The sequence below is a fragment of the Corvus moneduloides genome, chromosome 2 (assembly GCF_009650955.1).
Source record: "Corvus moneduloides isolate bCorMon1 chromosome 2, bCorMon1.pri, whole genome shotgun sequence".
Taxonomy (NCBI): domain Eukaryota; kingdom Metazoa; phylum Chordata; class Aves; order Passeriformes; family Corvidae; genus Corvus; species Corvus moneduloides.
The window spans coordinates 19,096,004-19,114,009 of record NC_045477.1 but is presented as its reverse complement, the minus strand read 5'-3'; the positions used below and the strand labels follow the sequence as shown (position 1 = coordinate 19,114,009).

General features: G+C 38.1%; 1 protein-coding gene across 1 annotated transcript in view; it reads right to left on the bottom strand.

The window, feature by feature from the left end:
• Positions 1 to 251: 251 nt before the first annotated feature.
• CIP2A (cellular inhibitor of PP2A) overlaps positions 252 to 18,006 on the bottom strand; it is a 25,313-nt gene continuing 7,558 nt past the window's right edge. Inside the window, exons 9-21 of the mRNA XM_032098329.1 lie at positions 17,061 to 17,288; positions 16,412 to 16,571; positions 15,414 to 15,555; positions 14,544 to 14,643; positions 13,543 to 13,661; positions 10,845 to 11,037; positions 8,564 to 8,638; positions 8,370 to 8,480; positions 7,470 to 7,666; positions 5,446 to 5,559; positions 3,525 to 3,607; positions 2,887 to 3,026; positions 252 to 1,840 (exon numbers count right to left, since the gene is read on the bottom strand). Of these exons, the coding sequence (XP_031954220.1) occupies positions 1,670 to 1,840; positions 2,887 to 3,026; positions 3,525 to 3,607; positions 5,446 to 5,559; positions 7,470 to 7,666; positions 8,370 to 8,480; positions 8,564 to 8,638; positions 10,845 to 11,037; positions 13,543 to 13,661; positions 14,544 to 14,643; positions 15,414 to 15,555; positions 16,412 to 16,571; positions 17,061 to 17,288 (1,833 nt within the window). The 3' untranslated portion in view covers positions 252 to 1,669. The remainder of the gene's footprint in view (positions 1,841 to 2,886; positions 3,027 to 3,524; positions 3,608 to 5,445; positions 5,560 to 7,469; positions 7,667 to 8,369; positions 8,481 to 8,563; positions 8,639 to 10,844; positions 11,038 to 13,542; positions 13,662 to 14,543; positions 14,644 to 15,413; positions 15,556 to 16,411; positions 16,572 to 17,060; positions 17,289 to 18,006) is intronic.

Below are 18,006 nucleotides of genomic sequence, written 5' to 3'. Positions count from 1 at the left end.
GACTCCACTAATAGATCCAAAACAGCACACAAGGAAAGCTTCCTAATTTCAATAAAAGACAGAGATTTCACCAGGGAAAAGCAGGGTAGGCACTGTCAGCTGGAATGAGGGGTGAAAGAGAGATGGAGAAGAAGGGGAAAGTGAAAGACTAAAATAAAACCACTAGCAGGAAAATAGAAAAAGATCAATGGATGCAGAATTGAGACTAAAGAGGAGTGCTAAGATGAAGACAACACACAGCAGGTGAGGAATTGAAGATCATCAACTCCAAACCATTTATTGTGTCATTATATACAGTAAGTACACCAAAAGTGAACTACGCAGCACAGAAAAGACATAGTACAGAAAAATAAATACACAATAAAGGGTATTTTTAGGCATGAATGAAATAACAAACAAAGCCATATAGAACCACCTGCTGAATGGAAAACTTTCTCCAGATAATGTAGAATAAAAGGCAGCTACTTTCAGATAAGAAGTACTGGAGTGCCTGCTATTGAGATGTGAGGGTGCTCGGAACTAAGCACAAAAGTCTCCACTTGCAGAACAGCCAACTGACAACCTGACATGACACAGATAATTAAAAATTGACTCTATTGCAGAGCTCTTTGTCGTGCTGGTGCCAGCTACTCCCTGCACTAAATGAGAGAGCCACTGGGGAAAGGAAAAAAACGTCCAATAGCACAGAGGATACAGCACACATGAATATGAAAACAGCACAGGGAACTTTATTACAGAACTATTTTGATTACAGAACTGATAACGTCAAGATGCCTAAAAGCAAAACCCCTTGCACAGGTATTTCTCTGTATGAATTAAGTACAAAAATCTCCAGGTTTTCCTACAATAAAGAGAAGATATATGTTTTAAACAAAATTTTAAACAGACATCAATTTATTTGCTAGTTCCATTTGCCACTATGCATTACCATTTGGAAAAAACACTGCCATGAAAGAAGACAGAAATGCTGTCAAAATGCCTTGATGTGCCCATGCATTTACTTGCTATGCAACCCAGAGTTCAGCTACACTTGGCTTAGAATAGCATATTGAAACAGTGCATTTTTCAGGGGGAAAAAAAAAATCAATATTTATATAGCCTGGATTCTGTCACATAAATGCTAACGATTAATTTACCATTTTCTGCACATGTGTACCTTATTGCTGCCTTACTCTGGTGAGCAGCTTGATGTTTTTCCCTCCCATTCCACCATTTGACAAAGTCAAACTGGCATTTATCAATTGAGTTATTAACATGCTTGGCATTTCCTACTAGAATTTGTTTACTCGAGCACTTTCTGGTAGAAAAGGAGAAAAAAAAACCCAAACAACAAAACCCCTCCCAACATTTACTTACCCCTTCTCCATGACCAAGAGATTTAAAGGGAAACATGTCTGCAAATTTACTTTGACACTGAAAATTTTTAACCCATTACACTGAAACAAAAATTGATGGTTAATGATGCTTTCTTCCCCAATTGAGTTTGCAAAACAACAAAACCCCTTTATTCAGCAGGTCTGATAACATTTTTTTTTGTTGCTGACCTTTCTAAACAATAACTGCATTATGCAAAAAGGCAACCAAACTGCATGCGTTGTGTACAAAGCTGGCAGTCCTCCCAATAATTTAGCTCACTTAACAGAATACAAAAAGCACAGGAAACAGAGCCCTACAAACTGAGGTTCACTGTTTCTGCACTTAGCTTGCCACCACTTAGTTTGTGAATTATTGCAATCATGCTGGCGTGTTTGTCCAATTCTTCCTTCTGCAGATTTACGAGCGCTTCTTTTTCTTCCAAGCATGCTTCCAACTGGGATTTTTGAACTTCCAGAGAAGATGCCTGCAGAAACAAACAAAATGTTATAGTTTCCTCCATTACCAACTGAAAAACACACAATACAGTGAAAGCTGAGTGGCCTGGTGGTGAACTTAAGCAAGTAATTAAAAAGCAGTTTTAAAATGACAAGCTTATTTCAGAAATCTCAGCTGTACATTTGGTGCAGATGAGTGACTACAGCTACTGCCACACTGCAAAATGTTGGATACCATGGGAAAGCACCAACCCCCCGTTATCATTGTGCTACCGTCTACCTTTCATTTCAAGCACCACACCAGTAAATATTTAGTGAGAACAAAAAAAATATTTGCTATATACTGGATAATATTGCCTGAAGAGATTAAGCTTTTGCTTCCAGGAAACGGAAATACAGTAAATGTGTTTGCCAGACTGCACACTTTGCATTTGCTTATCAGTTTGCATGTAAAATGAGTCTCTGCCTTGTGATTTTAGAGGGAGCCTTACCTGCAGCCAAGGACATGCAGGCTGCACTGAAGTTTGGGGGATTTAGTTGGGGGTTTTTTGTTGGTTTTTTTTTTTTGTTAATATTATCTGTTAACTTGGTATAGCTAAAATGGTCTCTCTTTTGAAAAAATACACTTTTTCTTGGAGATAAAAATGGGGTTTTTTGTTAGAATTTCAATGATCAAAAAAACCCCAGGTGCATTTTGGTGCATACACATGTACCTTAATTCAATGTGAGAAAGGGAGGGAAAGCAAGCTGACTTACATTTTCAGTAGTCAAAACTACTGAAGAGGAATGTGTTACACTCTGTTATTTAACATTATGCCGCAGGTTTGGGGGAGGTTTTTCCCTTCCCAACTTTACATACTCACACACATGCCTCACAGAACCTCATTAGAACTTGATCCTGACTTAAAACTCAAGAGGTACACAATAAAGTTGAGAGAATTTGTTCTCGTTCACTACTACATTGACTACTCTAGGATCTTCAGGTACTTAACCACCAAAATACTGATTCACCAACGCTATCAAACAGATACCTAAAACTCCAGTCTCAGCAATGCAGGTGCAAATAATTCCTTACCTTGATACTCAGTTCTTCCCTTGCTTGCTCTGTTTCACTTAATTCCTTTCTAAGAGTATCGATAGTTTTTTCCATATCTGTTTTTTCTTTCTGTTGAGTTTTTATTTTTTCTTCCAGAACATTTATATTCTGTTGCAAGGCTTAAGAAAATGAACACATTAAAAGACTGGATGCCAAACTTAGAAAACAGATACTGCATTGGCCTGGGAAACAAGGTGCTTTTTAAATTAACTTTTTGTTTTTAGACTCAACATGGCTGCTAATTGAATTACAGAGTAGTGCCATCTAATGTTAAATTTTAGTGGTTGCTTCCAGGCATTTGCAGAGAGAGTTTAATTAAGCTCTTCTAATTTGCAGTTCCTACAGAAAATTGTTCTAATGGACATGTTGTAAGAAGATCCTGAAAGGACACACTATGCAGAGATTCAGTGAAGTCTGGGAAATCAACTTCATGCAGCCTTTCTAAAAAATTCAAATTTGTATTTGTTTCATTCAGCTATTAAATTATGTATCTGTGGCCAACTTTTAAGATTTAAAAGTCGCCCAGTAAGATATAGCAGCTTATCTAGAGGCCATAATAACATGTAGTTAATGCAGCTGGTTCTCCAGCTTCAGTGACCTTTAGGTAGGTGACTTACTCGCTATTGTGCCATCTCTCTCCTGTAGCTGTTGCTGTAATTCATTTCTGTGCTCTTCACTTTCTACTAACTGTGCAGCAGTCCTGAAAGTGCAGAGAAATAAATTTTAATGATTAAATTAAAGATATGCCACCATTTCCCTGTCCTAAGAAGCTAGAATGATTTTTGTGTCGTTTCCACTTGCAGTCAAGAACTTCATCAAACCTACGATTGGGCAGTGTGTGAGCAGAGATAGATCTTATTTCCTTCCTGCCACCATGAAATAGTCACTGCCCTTCTCTGATCATGGTAGAAACTACTGAAAAGGCTGATACCTGGAACACAAAACCCAGAAATTGGTGCCTTTGATCACAGCCACAAATGATTCAAAAAACTGTGGCAGAACTGAAATTGTCATTCAACGCAAGTAAAAATTCCCTGCCATTATTGATTAAAGATGCTGGGGTTTTAGGTCTTACTATGCTTCTAAAGAGACCATGCAATTAGTAAAATCTGTTTCAGGTATTATCCACGCAAGGACACCTGTACATAAAAAACGTAATTCTGAACATCTCCCAGATTGTCACACAACACTCAAGAGTGACCATACCGTAAGACAGCGCCATAGCTCGTGTGCAGGCCTGCCTCACTTCTCACCAGTTCGGGTAATGCTCAGTTTCCACACCCATTTAACACTGAGGTACTGTCATCTACCAGCAGTACAGCTGTAACACGAACACTTTACATTCCCTGAAGCTAACACAGTTTTCCATTACCAGCTAGACTAATTTCTAAGCCATATTCTACTTGCCACTTGCCTTGCCTACATGGCATCTGCTGTCACTTTTGTTTACTTGTTTATCCACCTCCTATCTACCAGTTTCTAAGCTGCAGCCTCTAGCAATAGGGAGTGACGTATATTTCCCATGGTCTCCATTTCTGTGGCAGTTCAAGAGTATCTATATAAAAAACTGCTCCTCCAGCCTGGCTTTAACAAGGGTCAGCTTTCATCAGAATATCTCCCCAATTACCCTGAGCTGCATATTGCACCATTCAATGTAAGTGGCCAAATTTATTCAGTAGCAAACTAATGTATCAGTATGAAAATTTTCCATTTGAATCAGAACTCAAGGCAATGATTTGGACTGCTCTGATTACTGACAAGGCAAGAGCCTGGAAGGATGAAGTGAACTTTGCAAGTAAAACCAAGAATAGCACTTTATTTCTCAACTGAATACAAGGCCTGCCTATGAACATATTTTAGAGACATCTTCTGAAAAGTTATGTATTAAATAAAATCTGTCAAAGAAGAGTCCTATATTCCCTTAGTTACATTGGTGAAAGGTATATCAGACCTCTATTTTAAGCCATCAAAAAGGAAAAATTACAATTACTCCTCAGGAAGACATAGATAATGTTAGTTATATAGTTGGAAAAGATGTTTTATACCACAGGCAGAATACCACCCATCCATGACTTCTAATACAACTTTCAAATGTGTTCATTTAATAGGGTTGGTTGTTTTGGGTTTTTTTTTCCAATCTGACAACATTAACAGAAAACCTGCAGGCTAAAAGGGAATACATGGAAATCTTTGAGTGATAAAAGCATTTAAGAATTCAACAACAATCAAAATTACACCTCCACGCTCTCCCAAATGCACCCAAGAATTGGGTCATCATCTTTCTCTTCCAGCTGTTGCTGAAGTCTGTGGATATTTCCTCACCAACTCCAACCAATTACGGAGCAAACAAAATAAATCACCAAAGTCAGTACTACAGATTCTCATCCAACATAAATGTACAAATCAACCCTGAAGCATCTTTGGCTTCCTCTAACTTCACTTCTCAGATATTACTTAAAGTACGGTTGAAAAACTGAGACTAAAGTGCTATTTAGTTTTACTGTTTAACTTGCTTTAAAAAGACTAAACTGAACTTACCTGTCATTCTGCTGCTTGAGTGATTCATTTAGTTTCTTCATTGCTTCCACTTGTTTATTTAGTGAATTGCATGTAATCTGTAGATCTTTAAATTGTCTTTCAGTTGTTTCATACCTACAAATGAAGTGTAATTGCTTTTGAAGAGCTTTTACTTTAATAGTTCGTCAAATAAAAATATTTGACATGATCTGTGCAACCATCCCACTCAAGCAACAAGCAAGGTGTTTTCTGAAGGAGGGGTGTACAATTGAGGGTTTTTTGGTGACAGCTGGTTTTTAGTGTGTTAGATTTTTTGGGTTTGTTTTTTTTTAAATGAACATACTCAAAATCAGAATCATTTAGGTTGGAAAAGACCCTTTAAATGATTGAGCCAAACCATTAATCCAGCACTGCCAAGTCCACCACTAAACCATGTCCCAAAATGCCCCATCTGCACATCTTTTAGATACTCCAGGGATGGTGACTCAGCCACTTCCCTGCGCAGCCTGTTCCAATGCTTGACTTGGAAGAAGAAAAGAGACAGACAAACAAACCAGCTAAGCTTCAGAGGATCCCTTACAAATCCTGAATTATTAATGATCAGGAAGAAACCTTCCTCCAGTAAAAAACTTTTAGGGATTGACAAAACTATAAATACCTTTAGAAATTTGCCAAGAGCTAATCTGTAACAGTTTGTGTATGTCAGTCATCTTTTAAGGGACCCTTTAAGTCAGTCTATGACCTCCAGTTGTCTTGTGATACTAAAAACTGAACATACTGAAGACAATGCAGTGTGCAGTTAACACAGGCTTATAAGGCAGATCTCATGCTCCAAGCAAACATTTTCCTACCTTCCTACCAAAAGGCCCTCCCCCGATGGCCCTGAGGCTTCTCTTCCCTGATGTCAGTTAACTGATTATTTTTAAGAAACAGCATATTTGACGATTGTTTTAAAAAAGTAAATTTTTGTTTTAGAAACACATTGTAAGGATTAGAAAGTTTTGTTCCTAGTTCAGAGAATTTAAAACTGTTAGATACTAGATTGAGGCTGATTTATTTCACATGAATTAGTCAAATGCATGTTCACAAAGTGTATGGCTGCATATAATTCAAGCAAAAATGGAGGCACTTCCACAATGACCTACTAGACACTTATTCAAGAAATTGCGTAATGGAAAAAAGTTTTATATATTTTCCTCCCTTAATGACTCCTTTATTAGCAGCAATATGCCTTCAAAATTGTCTAATATAATGCCTGCTCCCCTTACTAAGCAAGAAATTTGCTCTCAATTTTATCAGTTTCCTTGCCTTGCTGACACCTAGTGACCAGACCAGTTCATGTGAGTTGAGAAGTCAAAGCTCTTTTAAGCCTTTACTCTTCCAAAGCACATTCTAATTGCAAATATTTTCTATCTTCATGTACTTTGTGTGTCTCACATATTCTTTTTAGCTTAAGATGCCAAAGAAATAATGCTTATAAATAATTCAGGACACACAATGTGCCTCCTTCCTCCCTACCTGACTTTTACCTAATTTAAGTGAAGTTTGGTACAGACGTGACCAACGATGCCGAGTCCCACATTACGCAAACATACTGGTATTGGCTGTTTCTCCAGAACTCTTGCAGCATGTCATCAAGACAGCACGCAAAATCAAAGACAGACACTGAGAGCATGGTATAATGCTAACAGAAACTAAACACTGTGAGTTCTGTGTCTTAGAGAACAATGGTCCCTTTTATACAAAGCTCGTGCTATTCCCTGAACTGGACCTTCAGCACCTATAATTCAGTTCTCATTCCACTGAAAGCTGAATGTTAATGTATTAGTAAATTTAACTACGTCAAATGCAATGGAAATTTAAGTTCTTGAATTACTTAAATTAAACTTATTGACAAGCACACAGAAGAAAGAAAAAATAATGAACTTTTCACTTAAAAACATGACACAGCATGTAATGTTGCTCTTCTAATGTGCCTAGCCCAATAAAGGACATCATAAATCTTTGCATATGAAATACTTGTTCAGAGATCTTACTCATCTTACCTCTGAAGAAGATCAAGAGAGGATTTTTTCAGTATTTCATGTTCTTCAGCAACTGCCTGCAATTTCCTGTTGTGCTGAAAGAGCTGTTCAATATCAGTCTGTGCTTTTTCAGATTCTACATGTTGAGCTTTCAGCAAATCGTTAAGCTCTTCATTTCTTCGTTCTGCATCCTTCAGCATTGCAGCAAGAGTTCTTGCCTTTGAACGGAAACACACCCCCCAAATAAAAAGAAAAAAAAAGCCACATATATTAAAGGGAATTCTGTTTCTCAAGTTGTATTAGGCATGCTTGAGGACATAGATCTAACACCAAAATGCCATCATCTACATTAGAAGAATAAATTCTCTCACCTAATATTAACTACAAATTAATTGCTTCACTAAATTCCTTTAGCTCCACTTATAGACAATGTGAGGGAAGAGGGAAGAACAAAGTAAAAGACAATACATTTTAGCTATGGATTGAGTAATTTGTAGCCCAATCTTTAATACAACCTTTAAAGAATAGAAATTATTCTCACTTTTCAACATGCAGCTCAAATACAGACCCCACAAAGACACAAAGAGGAAACAAACAGTTCTTCATATACTAGCAAATTCTATAGAGAATTCTAGCAAGTGGGTTTATTAATTTTCAATATTGCTGAATTAACACTAATGGTTAACAAACGATAATGAGCAGAGTAGGTTGGTTTTGTTGACTTCTGTAAGGGAAAGGACATTAAAGAAAACTGTGCAAAAGAACAATCCAGAGGAAAACAGGATGTTCATGCTGAAAATTAAGACTGCCCTAACTTGCAAGCACAGCTTACAGATAAGCAGTATAGTTTCCACATCTGATCACAGTTAAAGGTACCCAGACAATCATTGCTCAGTCCCACCTCCAGGCTCTGCTACTTACCTCAGACTCAGCCTGGGCTCTCTGACACCGGTACTGAGCCATCAGCCTCTCAGCCTGAGCAAGAGCTACTGCCTTTACTTCCAGAAGATCCTGCAGCCTCGTTTCTTTAGACTGCATATAGGAAGGATATTTCTCATTAACATTTTCTGAAAGTACTAACTGCAACATCCCCATGTGCTTTAGGTTGTACTCACTGCTAACGCTGACAGCTTCTGCTCGTAGACATCCATTATGTCAGACATCCTCACATCAGCCAAGGGCTCCTTCATCTGTGGAAAAGTTTTGCAATTACTGGTACAGGAAATTTGTATTTACTTACACAGGTAATGTGAGCCTAAAGAGCTCAAAAGTTTTGTGAACTCCACCTGCCACCAGCTTTTTGAATTCTCATTTTTGTATCTGAGGCTGTCTACTCAAAGGTACCCACCCGACTCTTGTGGAAAGTTTGTGAGCAATTGAACTGGTTAGGCTTAGTGGGAGTCATCTGCAGAAGACTATCAGTCCAGCACTATAAAAAGGTAAAATCACCATTCTGAAATAATTCCCCTTGGTCTGATCTTTGATGGAGAATTAGCAGTCCCCTCATAGGACACCTAAAGTAATCTGCCTTAACATTAACAGCACAAAATGCATATGGTTAAAACTCCTTGTTCACACTCCATTGCCTTCTCAACATATAAATTAACAGAAAAGGCCCAGGAAAGCTTTTCTAGGATACTAGAAAGGATACTACTGAGGACAGAACCTACTGTGTCAACCCAGACTTACTAGAGGAAATGCACCATGCATGGCACAAAAAGTCCTAAGTGTTAATTAAAGTATATGCCTGAGTCAAGTGAGAATGCTACTTAGTGATTTCAGGATGTTTCTCTTAGGCAGTGCTGCTATAACACCAGTTCTGAGCAGCTGTTCATAGATGCTGATGCACAACCAAATGCAAACTATGCCAGCTGTTCAGACATTTATCACCTACGGAAAAGCCACCATCTCTGCACCATCTTGAACCACTATGAAGAATGAAAATTAACAGGAGTTTTTTGAAAATTAACAGGAGACCCTGTGTAGCTCCAGTTCTCAGCTCATTTTTCTGTCCCTAAAGTATGAAACAAGTAGTTTATTTTCCCACTTGCAAGCTTAAAATATCTAAAAGGTCATGGCAGTGACTACTCCAAGAAGAGCTCTAAGAATGAAGTTCCCTTCATTCTCTCTGAACAGTAATACTATGAAAAGTGTTTTCTCAATTATGTTTTTACAAGCATTTGAGCTTTACAAAATATACACACAGAACTGAAGTACTGCATATTTTAAGTGAATACGTATATTGATTTTGAATTACTAATTAGAAGGTCTAAGAAAAGCATCACTCAACAATTCATCAACAACTTTCTCCCCTAAAAAAAAAAAAATCAAAGCAGGTTTACAGTCTGTCACATTACTGGAAGCTGCTGTACTAGTGCTGTGTAGGCACCTGTGGCTGCTTTGATTCACATTAACATAAACACAGCAATGTACCCACAGACTGTCACATGCAGTCCTGAAAAGGATGATCAATGGGAGCATCCAGTGGCAGAGTAAAAAGTAAGCCAAGGAAGACTCACCTGACCTTCTTCACTGTTATTCTGGCAGCTGACTGGAACTGGTAGCTCTCTGAGTTTCACTTTTATGTTACAACAAAGAGATGAGAGTTGCAAAGCTAAGGCTGGAGGCAATGCTACTAATACAGATATCAAGCTGTTATCAAGAAACTTTCTATTCCTTTTCCCAATTTGCATACTGTTCTTTTAAGCCAAAAGAGCATAGAATCAACAATCCATCACTCAGTCTAAAGCAGCTACAAAGCAGCTAATTTGCTTTGAATAGAAAAGGGAAAGAGGAGATATATTCAGTATCTGCCAGGATGGCCCACAAAGCACATGGTATGCAGTGCCTGGCTGAGTATCTCCTTCATGATGCAAGTTGCTGCAGAGGGAAGTAAAAACTGTCTTCTGAAATAATAACAGCACCTTTCCACAAAACCTGAGCTGCAAATGTTAGAGTCAGCTACTTCCATCAAAATGAAAATGTAAGTATGTGTGTTTAGGCACTCAAGAGATGCACCATGCTTTTCTAAAGCGGCACAGCATCTCTATTTCATCACATGCTATTTCTTAGGAAGCAGAGGGAGGAGGTTCCTTGTATGTGTCCCAGCAAGTCTAGGCAGTCAGACCAGACCTGGCTCCTGCCTCCGCATCTGACAGCTAAGATGACTGCGGGCAAACCCACTGGAGAGGGACCTCAGTAAGGAGCCCTGACTTCTGGTAGCACCTCTGAATTCTGCTCAGCAGCTCAGTAAAAGGAGCACATTCCAAATAGACAGGAATCTAAACCAAATTTAACTGTTACACACATAGTAGTCTGACACTTGGATTTTAATTTCCATCCCTCCCAGTGAAAAAAGTGTCAAATATTTCACAAGGGTATATAAATTCTACTAACCTCTAGTCCAGAATGAAGCTTTTGTATTAATTCCTCAATATTTGAAGCTTTGGATTCATTACTTGAAGGACAGGATGAAGAACACCTCACTGAAGTACTGTTGGTCACAGGTGACTGCATTTGGATTCTCTTTGCTGTGTGCTGCGTTTCTTGTTCTCTGTAGGCATTATTTGCTGCAATGCTTTCACCCAGCCTGAATAAACATGAGGCTATTAATGACACAACCTGCTACAAATACCATTGCAAGGATTGAAGAGGAGAACAATTCATAACAAAATCACATTTGCATTACAACAGAATACGAAGATGTGTATTGGACACGTGCCCAAACTGGCCAGAAATACAGAAAAAGGGGGGGAAAAAAGTATCATGGCTAAACTTTAGAGACAAATACAGAATCCTATCAGAAAGGACATGGTGCTCAGCTCTTTTTGAGCAGAACAGATCATGTCTCTTATGAACCTGTGAAACAGGTTATTTCGCCTGTTATTATTCAACTTAAGTAGGCCACTGTTTGTCTCAAAGAAGATTGAGAAAGTATTTAGTAAGAATTTTTATTTGGCATAAAAATAAGAAGATAGAATCAAGCTAAAGCAGAGTCCTACCCATAAACCTCAGTGTGCTGCAAGTTTCCTTGCCTGCAATTCTATTTTACAATACTGTATTGTGTACAGCACATTTAGTTTTCTAAACTTTAACCAAAATTAAGTATGCAGATAAAACTGCAATCTGTTCAAATTTGTATAGGGAAGAGAACTCAAAAGCTTAGAAAAAAGTAATTACAGCACCTATATTTCAGTGCCTGTATGTAATTTGTGGTTGGTATTTTCAAGGCAAGTACGAATAACATGTTTCAAATAAGAATGATAAATCAAAAGAGCTGATTTTAGAGGCACCAGTTATAAATTCCTTCCTCTTGATAAATTCCTTAATTACTAAGCTATCCCAACCACTTCACTGAAGTGCTGTCTCAATTGCTTCTTAAGTGAGCAAAAGCCTATTTTTAACTTGCATCTACAGACATGTCATTTGGCTATTCCATTGTACAATTCCAGACATATTTGATTGTACAGATCTTTCATTCTTTCAGCCAGACTATTCATTATTGGCCATTATAAAAATGTTTCTTATATCCACAAACCCATATAATTATAGAATAATTAAGGTTGAAAGGGATCCATCTACAGACCACCTAACTCAACACTCCTGCTCTTAGCAGGTTGCCCAGGACTATGCCTGGTAATTTTGACTCTCTCAAAGGATGAAGACTCCACAACTTCTCTGGGCAAAATTTTCCAGTTTGACCTTCCCTTATAGTAAAAGGGTTTCTTTTCTGATATTTCAAGAAATCTAAAAGGCTTTTTCTTATATTTCAGTTTGTGCCTACATCCATCCTGTCAGTGGGTACCACTGAGAAGCCTGGCTCCGTCTCCTTTGTTCCTTTTTATCAGACATTTCAACACACTGATAAGAACCCTGCAAGTCTTCTCAAAAGTAAGCTCAGTTCTTGCAGTTTCACCTTGTACAACGCATGCTCATCCCTCAAACCCTACACTAGATTCACTTTGGCATGTCCATATCTCTCTTGCACTGGAGAGCCAGGCCTGGACACAACACTACAGGTGTGGTCTCACCACAGCTGAGCAACGGGGAATGATCACCTCCTTTGCCCTGTCATCAGTACTCTTCCAAGTGCAGTCCAGGGTGCTACTGATCATCTTTGCCATTCTTGAAGACAGAAGTTACATTTGTTTTCTTCTAGTCTTCAGGAACCTCTCCCAGTCACCATGACTTTTCAAAGACATTCTGGAGTGGCCTTGGAATGACATCAGGCAATCCCTAAGCACTCAAGGGCACATCCTGTCAGGTCTTATGGACTTCCGTACATCCAGTTAGTTTAAACGTTCCATAACTTGACCCAGTGCCACCCAGAGTAAGTCTTGCTTCCTCCAGGCCTTCCCATTGCTCTCAGGGACATCGCTTTGCCTTTGGGAATCCTTACCAGTGAAGACCAAGCAGGGCATTCAGTATGTCAACTTTTTCCATGTCCTTTGCCAACAGGTCCCCTGCCCCACTGAGCAGAAAGGAACACATTTTTATAGTCTGGCTTTTGCTGCTGATGTAATGGTCTTTCTTGTTGCCCTTGACGTCTGTCAGGTTCAACTCCAGGTTCTGATACAATTTAAAGTCTTTTTTTTTTTTTGTATTTTATTACATCTACACAAATAAGGACTCTATCAAACAGAGTTTCTCAATACTTCTTCCCTAGTTTAAACCACCTTAAGTACTACCTGAACTGCCATCTGCCTGTGTCTTATCCTAACCTGTTCTTTCCTGGAAGCAACTGCAAAAGTGTGACCAAAGCTTCAGGAACCGAAGACTGAAATGTCTGACAGAGTTCAGTAGAGAGCAATCTGACAGTCAGAATATTAGATGCACCCTAAGTTCCAAGACAAATGAGCACTTAGGGACAGGAGTCAATCGCTCCTGTTCTTTCTAGGATCTGACATAAAATGAACACCATCAGGATGGGGATGGCTTCCTCTGGCCTCCAGGATCACTACTGTCTCATAAGTGCACATAAAGCAGAAACAAGACAATTTTCTAAAGTTTCTGAAAATAGTACTCCAAAAAACATGAATATCACTAAGCCTGTAAAAACGTCAAATCTAACCAGAGTACCACAAAAATAACTTACACTATGGCAGGAAAATCTGGTAAGGGAGCAGCCTCAAACAGTATTCTAAGTCCCACTTGGACTTGCTCTCCATGGTTTGATGTTAAAGCAAATGTCAAAGGTGTAATCAAGCGTTGATCCTAATAAAGAAATTGGTTTGGTCAAAACAAGATAGAGCAGACAACAAAAACAACAAACCCCACCAAACACAAGCTAAAAAAACATTACAATATCAAGGCCCATAAGCACAGAAATGTTTTATTTAAAACTTAAGTTACCTTCTTAAAGTTTGCCCTTTTAAGTTCCCGAGACTGAAGTCAGCAAGTGATTTTAAAAATGGTCTATACTTCTGAGTATTCGAAATCATGTTTTACATTAAAGTCAACACAACAGATAAAGAAACTAGTTAATTCCTGCAAGTTTTCAAGTGTTTGATACTCAACGTAAAAGGTCACTAGCTGAAGTTATAAAGATTAATTGTGGACTGTAAAACTCATTGTTACCCATTAAATCACACAATTCCCATTCTTGAAAGAAAAATCCCCAAAACAGCAAGAAGTGTTTGACTGTCTGGATTGCTTTTCCATCTATAAAGTAAATTATTAAGGTATCGTCTGACCAATAGGTACCAGAAACTTTGGCCATGCAAAGTTCCAAATTACATGTACGTATTTAATAGTAACCAACCCCACAAATAATTATATTGTTGTGGTAATTATTATCTAGTTTGCTACCTTTAAACTGCAGTCATAATGCAGTCTTAAAAGGATAATTCTTACCAGGCAGCTGAAGTATGATTTCATATGCATTACCAAAACAAGTGACTGGAGTAAAAGCAAACTACTCTTATTTTAGAAGAATTAATAATGAAACAACCTTTAGGAATTGTGCATAAGGGACTGTATTTTCCAAGAAGCTTTACCCACTTCAGAGACAATCATGCAAAACATTTAGACCTAAACTACTGTACTGCAGTGACACTATTTCACAGATACATTTCATAAAACGTTTTAAAATTATACCTGTAACATTTTGTAGAAGCTGACCTTCATACCAGGTACATCCTGCTGCAATCTGCTCATAAGATCAAGCATTTTCAAAATAATATCAGCAGCAAGTTTGCTTTTAAACATCCAAGTAGAAAAGCAAATTGGGTGGGGAAAAAAAAAAGGTGAGATATGTCAAATCAGCACTGACAAATTCAGTCAATTAAAAAAAAATAATAAATACCTTCACAAAGAAATTAAATAGGTCTAGCAAGGCAACAATGCCAAAACCAAAGAGATCATATTGAGTTCCTTGGACATGTATCTGAGCTTCTCCAGCATGCCAAGGATGGCAACAACGAAGACCAAAAACACCACTTCCAGGCTAGAAGTGAGGAGGGTCTAATTATAGGTCTAATTATATTTCACTGGGTTTTGGCCAAGTAACTCTTAGCTATATTGGCATTCAGGTTAATGACACTGAGCTGAAGGAATGTGAATTTAATTTTCAGTGCAACAATTTCCCCCCATACTGATGTGTGATATTTTGGAACCCTGATTGCATAAAATCAAAATGAGAAATCATGTGCCATGAGCAGTTCTAGTAAGCTTCAACTTGGATCAGCTTCAACTACTGCATGAGGTTTAAGGTCATTGTTCCTCATAAGTGGATCGCCAGCTTATGCCAAAAACATTATCTGAATGCACAAGCTGGGTTTTACTGATTGAACTGACCAGCAAGATTACTTTTTATTCCACAAAAATGCTAATTTTGATTTAATACCAATATTGATTTATATGCGTTTAAATGGTACTTTCAACTACCATACTCTTTCCATTGCAACAATATCACAACTCTCACACCAGTCATGCTTGATTAGATATTAGATAAATATGTGTGCTTACCACATTTTAGAGTCCACCAATTTTGTCCCAAAACCAGTATCAATCCCGCTATAAGGAAACTGGTGTTCTATCAGACACGTGCATTGGCTGGCAGTCAGCACCTTTGAGACACGCATTTTCAGTATGTCATCTCTGCAGAGCAGTAGGCAGAGTTAAGAAAAAATTCAATATACCTATGCCTATGGACTGGCACCAAAAGGCAACATTTTGTCATAATAAAGGACACAAAAGCTAAGGCATCAAAGCACAAGAGACTCTAAGAATGCTTTTAATACCCAAAACAACATAAACCACTTAAATCATGCCTAACTCACAAGCCAAGTAAGCTCCGCTTTTCAGTTAATACACACACTTATTGGAAACAGACAGCTAAGGGAAACCTCAATAAAATGGGTGGCATAAAGAAACACAGTGAACAAAAGGCAGGGACCAGGCAGTCCCTAACACAAGAACTAGTTACCTAGAAGTGAGCTGGGAGAGACTTCTCCACAGAACTTAGATGCAGGACTACTCTCTGCAGTCACATTCTCCTTACTAAACTTACTACAGACACTAAGGACTCAATGAGGAGTGTAAAACTGTATCATTCCACATTATTTTTCTGTGCTTCTCTGATCTAAATTTGTATCATATTTGGCTGGGAGCTGCACTTGACTTAGCCAGGCAACAGTACTACATGGATCAAGAAGATGGCCGCCCAAATTCCCCACAAAATTTCAACAGAAAACACTCGTCTTTGTTTTCCATCTGCAAAGTGCTTCTGTTCTGTTGAATAGCCACAACATTTTATCCTGCACCACCGCATTACAAAGTAATTTCACAGCAATTAGAAAGCTACTTTAGATCTTGCAAGATGACACTCCTAAGTAAAATTAGGGCACTTATTGTCATTAGAAGCTATTAAAGTGACCCAAGGTGGACATGTCTTCTAACATCTTAGAGCAGATTATGGTGGAGGAATAATAAATCAGCTGCCAATAGGCACATAAAAAGGATATTTGTCAGGACATTAATAGCCTTGACCATTCTTTCACACTTTTTCTTCACTAATAGCTCATCCACAATCTGTTCTGGCATTTGAAGATGATCAAGAAGAACAGGCAGCAAAAGATCCATAAAGTGTTCAGCTGATTCACTGTTCCTATTGTTAATAACATCCTGTAATAAAGACATTTTATTTTATGTCAATATTTAAAAGTACAACACAAGGAAGCCAAGCTTACTCTACCCCTTCCTGCACTCTACCCCTGCCTGTGTTTCTGCTTTCCCAGCCCCTTCCTATTTCAGGTTTAAGACAGTTAATCAGTATCATATTGGAAGAGGAAGTTAACAGAGAACAGAAACAGCAGGAACTTACTCACTTCAGTAAGTTCTAGAAAGGAATTCTGATAGTTTTCTAGCTACCTCATGACTTCATAAACTGCCATGTCTCCCACTTACAACACAGACATTATTTCTAAAATACTGCATGTCTTTAAAAGAACAGTTGTTTTATGAAGTATGTTTATTTCAACATAGCTATTTTACAATGAACTTTATTGCAGGTACTTTTTTTTATGTGCTATTTTTCAAGTCAAATTATAATAGTTCTTTAAAAATCATTTAAAAATAAGAGCTGCTAAGAAGCTCAGTTATCAGTCTTGGTACCTCAAAAATCTCTTTGAATAGTTGCAATGCTAGACCTGAACAGTCTTCAGAGGCTTCCAATGGTTGGTTTGACAAGTGCACCAATGCCACAGATGGTTCAAAACTCTTTGAGCGAGTCACAAGCCTGGTGTTTCCAGAGACTGGCAAACCAGCTGGCTGCAGTATCGCCTGCCGCAGGGTGTGACGCAGTTCTAGCACAGAGCAGAAGGCAAGCAGCAGCTCTAAGATCTGTGTGAAATGAAGAAGGGTTCAAATGCTTTTAAATCAAGAACTTATCCAGAAACTGCAACTGCCGTAACATGAGTCTAAAGAGATACGCAAGTTCTATGCAACTCCTTTTAAAGTTTTATGAGGAATAATTTTCTTTCTTTAAAGCCAGGTTAGCAGCAGAAACAGTCCACTGGACTGGTGAAGGCTTGTGACAGTATTCAGTGTATTGCTTTCTTTTTTTCAGACATGACTGCTAGCTAGTGATACAATAAAAAGTACAAACATGTATACACTCAGCATGAAGAAAGCTATTGAAGAGAAAACATTCTGAGACAGGAATGGATGCACGTGTCTCTGAGCATGCACAAAGAGAAAACCACCCTGAAAAGTTCTTTGTCAATATGCCTCTCTAAATAAACCCAAAGAACAACAAAAATCACACAGAGAGAAATAGTAACATCTATTATTAACTAGGATGTGTAACATATTCATAAAAAAAAGCTCCAGATCTGTTTCACAGATATATTTAGGACCAACATTTTCACATTTCATATTTTAGCCTTTAGTGACAGATAGTCAATGTTTCATTTACATAAGGTGGTAGTGAGACAAAGTTGAATGTAACAGTTCACTGCTTAAACAGAAGTGGCATCTATTTGTCCAACAAAGGTGAGAGCATTTACTCCTAAACCTCTGAAATTAGCATCAGGGTTCCCTGATCACCAGTTGAAGTCTG